This window comes from Tauraco erythrolophus, chromosome 8 (genome assembly GCF_009769465.1).
Source record: "Tauraco erythrolophus isolate bTauEry1 chromosome 8, bTauEry1.pri, whole genome shotgun sequence".
NCBI lineage: Eukaryota > Metazoa > Chordata > Aves > Musophagiformes > Musophagidae > Tauraco > Tauraco erythrolophus.
This window is the reverse complement of record NC_141472.1, coordinates 19,913,856-19,922,713: the sequence shown is the minus strand read 5'-3', so window position 1 is coordinate 19,922,713 and position 8,858 is coordinate 19,913,856. Positions and strand designations below refer to the sequence as shown.

The window sequence follows — 8,858 nt, the reverse complement described above, 5'->3', positions numbered from 1 at the left end:
TGATGTAAGGGTTGAGCTTCTAAACTAACCCCAAAGAATCAGAAAATAAAGCACACATTTGGAAAAAGAAAATTAATCATTGCTGTTCACGTAATAATTATGTCCCATATAAAGACATGGACACTAAGGTCATATTTAGAAACATGTTTTTCTTGGAGAGGCTTTTGTGCTACTAAGATTTAGCTTTATGCTGCCTTTACAGTGTAAAACCATTTCACTTTGGAATCAAGACAACAGATAAAAAAAACGTTTCTGATGTTTCTCCTTTTAACATACAGTGAGGTACACAGAACATCACACACAATAAAACTTTTATCAGAACTACTACTAAATCAATCAAGTTACACACAGTCAGAATTTATTTCAGGGAAAAAAAAAAAAAAAAACCACAATCTGATTTAAGTACCTAACTTCCAGGCACCAGAAAAAATTCTAGTCCAAGTTCTCCCAACTTTTACATTCAACAGAAAATGTTTAACGAGTGTCCTTAGCTTGAAAAGCTATACAATAAAAAAAACACACAGTTTCAGTAATCCAGAAGCAAATATTCACTGTAATTTTAACAAGCCGTATCAACAGACTTTAGACACAGTTAGCAGTGCAGTATCTTTCAGCAAACACATGTGCTTCCCCTATTGATCAGGGATCTATTTCTATTTTATCAAAGCCACCTTAGGTACATATAGACATGTTCCTTTCAAGGTGTCATACTCCTTCTGAACTTCCACAAAGTAACTGTAGAATAGCTCCATACAGCAGAATAGAAATTCTCTTCAGTTTTAGGAACCACAAAGCAAGTATTGCTGCTAGATGTTTTTATTTTCCTTTAACAAAATACACAAAGGCACAAAATTCACTTATATCTTGTCATTATTGTACAGGTATAAATAGTGCTTTGTATTCAAGTACAATCAAGTGCAGAGACTTTCTATATTTTATGTAAACACAAAACAGTTTTATACGTACGTGCCTCTGGTTCATCTGCAATGCAAATACCAAAGGAGACGCCATTTATCTGAGTGCCATTTAACTGAATTCTGTCAAAAAGTTAGACAATGAATAATACTAACACCACTGTAATGACACTTCCATACTCTCAAGTCCAATGTCGGATGACACTTTAGCTTGTAAACATTTGTGTATTTAAAGTGTACTTAATTCATTTTAACAGGGAAGCATTTGAAAAGTATCTTAAGTTGACTAGACCAAACATGTCAGGTCAGTTGCTGCCAGTATTTGCTCTTTAAGTGTGACAGCTAAAGAGATGTCAAATTATAGGTCACTCTCAAAGCTTATACTTTTAAATATGCAAACTGAATGATGACTACTACTGTTAGACTTCAACTAACTATACATTCTGTGAGTTAAAGACACATGCTAAATTTACAATACCCACTTTCACACATAGCTTTGACATACTGTGGCAGTCGAGGCAGTTTAAGCTCAAGCGAGATGTAAGTTGTACCATTAAAAAAGCTCACCTGAATAGTAACAACAGGCATGAACAAAGCTAAAAACTAGCAACAGAAGGCACTTGAAGTACTTTATTCTCCTTTCAAAGATTCTTCACTTTGTTCAGCTGAAATAGACTCTGAAATAGAGTCTTCAGTTGTTGAAATGTTTTCTGCTTCTTCTTTTTCAACTTCTTCAGCTAGCTTATCATTTAGCTGCTCAGGACTTGGTGCTTTATCATCTGTCCCATTTGTTTCAACGATCTGGGTCGTGTCTTTTTCAGGTTCTGTGAAAAGAGAAATAACTAAATAACCACTTCCAGATATGAAGAGTTAGCTAATATTCTTAAAAAGCAAACAAAACAACATTTTGCAATCACACACAGGTTTTGACTAGTCACTGCATGAAGTTCTCAACTGTTAAAAACTATTTTATTTTTCTACCAAGAAGGTCACAGGTAAAACCTGTAAAATTTAAGAAAAAAGAAGTACTATGGAAAAGGGTTCGGATCTCACTATGAAAATATTACATATTACTTGTTCACTCTCAACAGAATCTTTCTAAGCTTGTTCATTAATGTGAGACAGTGTCAGAACTACGACATGATGGTAATTCCGCTTCTTTGTGCTTAGAAACAGAAGTTTTACCAACTGTGTAGCTTTTTCTGTAAGAGTTCAACCTGTGCACAGAACCTGATCATTCTATTTGGTGGAAACTTCTTTAAACATAAGGAGCCAGATAACCAGAAAAAAAAAATTAGAATAATCTAGTTCTCAACATCTCAAAACAGACAATGAAAACTAGTGCATATTCTCAATCTTCCCAAAGGAAGTGTAGGAAGGATACTCAGGAGTATCTTTATTCTCAATTTGAGATGAGAGTTTCTTTGATAATAGGCATATTTTGAAGAACAGTCTTATCATAAGTACTACCTCTAAAGAAGTAAATCTAGCTTCACAACAGGATTTCAGTAGCTTATGAGAAATAAGAGACAGTCATATTTTAAAATAAACATAAGCACTGAAAAACTGAACACTAAGTGTTGCCCTAAACACCACAAAGGTACTGTAGAATGATACTATTGATGGCGGTTTATTTTTTGACTAGTATTAGTCAATACTACACAGCATTCATGTAAACTGTGAAAGCAAACAGTTTGCAAAACTGATGCCAAGTTACAGTTCAAAAACATCAACCTTATCAAAATGTTTGTAATTTCATATTTATCAAACATGTTGGGTGTCTGAAAGTAAATCAGACTGCTCCAGGCTGATACAGAATTCAAACAGGGATGAAAGTTTCAGAACCATTTCTCTGGCTCTTTGGGTCATGATTGACAAAAGTAGCTGCTGCACACCCTTGTCCAGCAGACCTGGTCCAAACTGCTGTCTGTCACCAAGATCTCCAGACCCCTCTTCCCACACACATTCCCATCTAGCTAGTTCCAGGCTCCACTTCAGACTGCTCAGCAGATCAACTTCTCCATTTCTTCCTCTCACTTGATCTTCTACCTTAGCAAGTTTGCAGCCGACCTACCTCCTGATTCAGCTTCCTTCCCTGCTTTCTCAATAACAGGCTGCTCAACACCTGCTCTGGCTTCTTGTTCCAAAATTTGTCTGGAGTCATCTGTCATACGGTCAATCCTCCTATTTCTGCCCAAGCAAATTAATGTTCCCAGTTTCTTTCCAGACTATTCCACTCTCCCTTCCTGCTCTTCAATTTCAATCTTGATCCCATCCCAGCCTGTGCTCAATCTTTATCTCCCAACTGTCAGTTTTCTTTCTGTCTCATCTCTGCATTTTTTCTTCAGCCTCAAATTCTATGAATAAGTTTGTGCCTTTTCCTGCTACAATCCCTCCACACTTGAGTTATATTCCTTCTTTATTGCTGCTGTTTAGGCCCAAGTCAAAGAAAGTATAGGACGTGAGGAAAAGACAACTCCATGCCCTCTCAACTTATTTGTGGCATAGCTCAACCATTACTTATTTACAGTTTCAGTCCTGCAGTCCTCAACTGAATGAAGCTCAGCACTCTGCAAAAGCGACTCATTCTTAGTCTGATGGAGGTAAAGAGACTATTTATTCAATCTGATCAGGAGGATGCCGATCATCTACAACATGTTTCAAGACAGCCCCAGAGATAATCAGCCATTAGTAGAAGCAAGCAGAAGCTTCTCATGAAAAGGAGAAAACCTGATCAAGTGCATGTTCTAACTATCTATATTCAAAGGAAGAGGAGAAGGATGCTGCTTTCATTTTTATATTCTACTAAAAGGTATGGAGACGTTGCTTCTCTAAGAAAAAAAAATGTGAGGTATTATATGACTTTTTCCTTCACCTTATCTTGATTAAACTTAGTGAAATTCTTGACATGCTCCAGGATATACAGTTAAATCAAACAAATTTAGATGGAAAATTTTGGTCTAATAATTAAATCTGACAAAGTTGTAAGGAACTAAAGAGTAGGGCCTTCAAATGAGTAGTCAGGGCAATCACAGTAAGTGGTGCTATCAACTGCTACTAACTCCAACTATAAATATGACCAACCTTCATTAAACATATACAGTGATTCCATTTTAAATACACCGATTAATGAAAAGCTTGCCTAAAGTCAACTTGAACTTAAACAATGCAATATTCAGATATTGTAAGAGCAATAGCTAACAAGAGAAAGCTCTGATCATAGACTTAAAGAAAGGACAAAAGAAAGTTAGTGTCCTTGATGATTAATATTTAATCCATGATGTAACTGAAGAATGCAGCTACACATACATGATCTCAACGCCAAACAGCCCTGGCCTAAGGCAAATTTAAGAGCTGTATCAATACAACTTTAAAAAAACCTGCTCCCGGCTACTCCTTTTTCCCCCCGCAATGTTCCTGCGTAATGCTTAGTACTTAGAAAGTATATTGTAAGTAGTCAGCTACCTCTCCTTGTTGCAGAGAACATTTCACTGCATAACCCGTGAAATCACAATACTGCACCACTATTGAATTAAGTAGATGATGTATGTCTTATGCAGCAATTTGCAAAAAACAGTACAAAATAACTGCACTAAAATATAGCTTCTTTACTCGTACTTCCAAGATCTTTGGGACAAGTTTTCTTCACTACTGCAGCTCCCCATTGGAGCAGACTTTCACACAGTGTCATGTGTCTGAAATATCTTTAAGGAACATCTGCTTTACAGTACTCTGTGTTTATGGCTTTGATATCACAAAAAGCTATTGTGAAGCCTTTGAAAGAGAAGCCCGATAATAGCATAACATTTGACTCCCTGTACCCTTTACGTCCTACCAAAAAGGTAAGTTATGTTGTTCAGCAAAACTGAACTGTGGTAGGCTGGAAATATAATACACTTTTAAACCAAAAGAACTTGTTTACAGGTAATTAAACTCAAGGTGAATGGACCCACTGTCTGCTTGAGAAATCATTGAACTCTAGCCATATTAGCTGAACGATGGAAAGAGCACAGCAGGCAGAAACACATCTTTGAAAAGAAACAATAGTTACAAAAAATATAGTGGGCTCATGATGTCCTATGAAAGCAGAGCATATTTGATAAAAAGGCAAGCCAAATTTCTGAAATAGAAGATGCCTTCAGTCCAGTTTGGTTTATTTTTTTGTTTTGGTGGTGGTTTTTTGTGTTATTTTGTTTTTTTTTTCTAAATACTAAATTCAGACCATTCTGACCAGAACAAATACTCAAGCTTATTTCTCAGTTCTTTGTCCTCATCAAGTTTTATCCCTAGATAAAGATTCTTTTCCACCTATAACACTTGCCCAAAGCCAAGCTCTACTTTTGGTAGAACTCAAATAAGCACGCACTTGAAGCAGCATTACTGTGAACCCTTCTGTTGAAAAAAACAAGTTTCTGCATCCATCTTTTAAATTGAAGTCCTTTCAAATATACCAGCAGTTGCTGTATTCCAAGAATCCTTAACAGTGACAGAGATTAAATCATCATAAAATATTTCATCATGATGGTCAAGGAATTCCATGAAAATCTGGAGACACCACAAAAAGCTGTCTCTAAAAAGTGCTGATCATCATGGCGACATCTGAAGTTCAAAGCCACTTAATGAAGACCTTTGAACATCAGCACCACATATTCACCACAAAACACTGAAGCAGTCAAATTTTGTTTCAACCTTCAAAACGTTGTTAAGCGCTAAACCTGAATCAAGAACACAGCGTAACACCACCAAACATAGGCAAGGTAAAAGTAATCAAGAGGATAAAAGCAGTTCCTGTTGGCTTTTTCAATAGGATCCAAACGTTAATACTTTTAGGAGAAGTACATAAAAGAACCAATTGGCCTTTGATGAAAAAATTCAAGATCAAGCTGTTTAAGAAAAAGGTAAGAAAAGACCTGAAGTATATTGCTTCATTCTGGTACTAAAATTTCCCAAGTTACTCTGCTGAACAGAGAAGCATGACGTTTGTGTCACTAATCCACACCAGACTGACAGCTGACGACTCCATATTAAAAGAATTCAAGGTTCAGTGCCAACAGCACTCCCCATAACCATTCTTCAGATCTCTTATCCACAGTAGTTGCATGTAACATGCTGTCACTGCATGAGCACACAACTGAAAAAAGATTCAGCTTCATGCTCTACTCATTAGTAAAAGTAGTTGACGGGTAAAAAAATATTTGTAGCACTTCTGTATCACATTAGCTTGCAGTTTCTTTGAGCTATACAGCTATGATTTAAACGAGTTACAGATAAGAGCTGGATCTGCCTGTGTTGTCAACATTGTGGTGAAGTTGGTTTCCTGACATTAATGTTTGCCCACATCTGTAAGTGAAGATATTCTCTATTCTTGCTATGACAGCAGCTATATTACTGTAGGGAACAAAAGCCCTCCCCAGAGCTGTACCTCTATGAAAGCTTCTAACCTTGAACTTACAATCAAGGAATATGCTCATTTATTAATGACTGCCTGTAAGCAGCTATGCTTCAAATTAGGGTTCTGATGGAAGAAGTGATTTACTGAAAACAGTATTTTCTCATTCATAAGAGACTACTTTGTGGCAAGTCGCAGGCAGTTAATGCACAGTGACAAACTGATAGGGCACAACTGGCCTCTTCCACATCAACGAGACAATCCTAATATATTACATAACTAATATCTGACCACACACTCTATTTCTGGCTCCTTACTAATTATTAAAACAGAATGGTTTATATAATCTTGGAGATGAAATATTCAGAAAATATCAGATATTTAAACTAGAGAAAATCAAAAGTCAGCATACCAGTTACTTCTTTCCTATGCCTCTTTTGAAAAATTTCACCATACACTTCCTAGCAGGAAAAGAGAACTGGGGAAAGAACCCCACAGTGGTTTCTTTTGTCATCGCTTTTAAATAAAGTAGCGCATTAATACAAGACCACACCAACAAAAAACAAGTAATTTTCAGTGTTAAAGGTATTGGTAAAATCACGTTTACTGCAATAAAGCCATTTTATTTTTATCCTCAAATACCTGATAAAATTCTGCTTTCAAAAAAGCAAAAGTTATTTTGCAGAATTTTCACTCCTACGTCTCAAGCGCCTAACAAATACCTCACTCTGATTCTTAAGGTTTTACATTTTTTTTTTACAACATCTATAAACTGACTCAACAGCTCAGACCCATTAAAGGCATAGTTTGATAAATGTTTCCTTCAATGATAACACCAGCTTAACGAGCACCCTGCTCTCTAAAACCTCTAAGAACCTGCAGTTGTGGATAACACTCAGAAGCCCCCGAGGTCCACACCTCCAAGAGCTGAATATCTGTCTTTAAGAGCTTCCCCATTTGATTCACACAGAGGAAAACAAGCAGTTTTGAAGACCTGAGTAACAAATTATGTCTTTTCAATAAGAATTTTCTCATTTTAAAAGTAGCCAAGAAGCTACTAACCTACCCTCCACTCACTGAAAAGATTAGATCATTTGAGGACAAAGATGATGTGCATATTCTTAGCTTCATACATCTGATTTCAGTCTTACTTTCATGCTAGTAATCAGACTTTTAATGAAGTAAGACTGAGTGCACTATGGCACAGGAGAAGAAACCAACCAAGTTTTCCCTATAACGCACCCACAGCAGACCACACCCAGAGATGGCTACGCCTAGATAGGACTTCCCTACCCATTTCATGCAGCCTTCTCATGCCAGAAAGTAAAGGCCAATGCTGTTTTGTACTCTCTGTTAAAGATAACCAAGCAGAAACATTCTTTCTGTTACACTCTGACAGTTTCCCCACAGTTGGTGCGTTTCTAGCCTGAATCTCAGGGCTGTATGCTGTTTGTTAGCTTCCCCCAACACGATTCCTGTTTAATGTTAAATCTCATCAAGTACTCAATAGCACATCTAACTGGAGATTCTCTGGTTTGAAATTATAGTTTCTGAAGTCTTTTAAAACATTGCATCTTCCTGTTGGCTGTACACCAGATGCCTACTGTATCTGCAGACTATAAAACATCTCAAAAGGAACTATGTTAAATTAAAATTGACAATTTGTCTTTGAACTCCCTGATTTTAAGCTGTGCAGTTTTACTAGATTTTCCTGCCCTGAGGAAAACAGCAAAAGGAACAAAGGCAGAAATTCCAACACACCTCAATCAAATGACCTGCTGAACACAGTGGAAGTTAACCACTTCAGGACATATTCCTTTCTTAACTATTTCTGTAATTTACAGTGCTATTTTCTATATGTTCATCAGTAACATTAGAGCAAAAAAATTTGTCATGCCATCATTTGCATGAGACATATTGCCCAATATGAAGAAATTTTAAGGTTCAGGACAGAAGTCAATAGTATCAACACACTAAGCTAGAAGCAGAGACAAGAAGAATTGAAAGAAAACATAAACTGCACCCACTATGAAGTTAGAACAGAATAGACTATTTCAGTTGGAAGGGACCAAACAATAATCATATAGTTCAACTGCCTGACCAATTCAGGGCTGACCAAAAGTTAAAGTACGTTATTAGAGGCATTGTTCAAATGCCTCTTACACACTGACAGGCTGGGGTCATCGACCACTTCCCTAGGAAGCTTGTTCCACTGTTTGAGTTCAGTTGTTCTTATTAAAAAACCCACACTCATCTAGACAAAGCTAGAGACAAGGGGAGATTTCATTTACCATTAAAAAAAAGAAGCAGACTTCATGAGATAAGCACATACCTTCTGTCTGTTGAGTCTCCTGGGGCTTTCTCTCCCTGGGTTCTAGAGGCTCAGTTTCAGATCGCAATTCTTTAGATTGCTTTTTTTCAAAACGGAAGTCTGGAAGTCGTGGAGCCTGAGGTCTAGTTTTTCTTGCAGGATTCAGGAAAAAACAGTAGGCACACCTAAATGCTACACAAAAGCACACCCAATAAGCAACCTCACTAACTAATTTCACACTTCA

At 36.9% G+C, this 8,858-nt stretch overlaps 1 protein-coding gene across 5 annotated transcripts in view; it reads right to left on the bottom strand.

Moving 5' to 3' along the window:
• Nucleotides 1–489: 489 nt before the first annotated feature.
• LNPK (lunapark, ER junction formation factor) overlaps nucleotides 490–8,858 on the bottom strand; it is a 44,221-nt gene continuing 35,852 nt past the window's right edge. For all 5 annotated transcript variants that reach the window (XM_086615443.1, XM_086615444.1, XM_086615448.1 and 2 more), the window contains 2 exons: nucleotides 8,636–8,806; nucleotides 490–1,738 (listed from right to left, as the gene is read on the bottom strand). In XM_086615443.1, coding sequence (XP_086471569.1) covers nucleotides 1,545–1,738; nucleotides 8,636–8,806 — 365 coding nt within the window. In that variant the 3' untranslated portion in view covers nucleotides 490–1,544. The remainder of the gene's footprint in view (nucleotides 1,739–8,635; nucleotides 8,807–8,858) is intronic.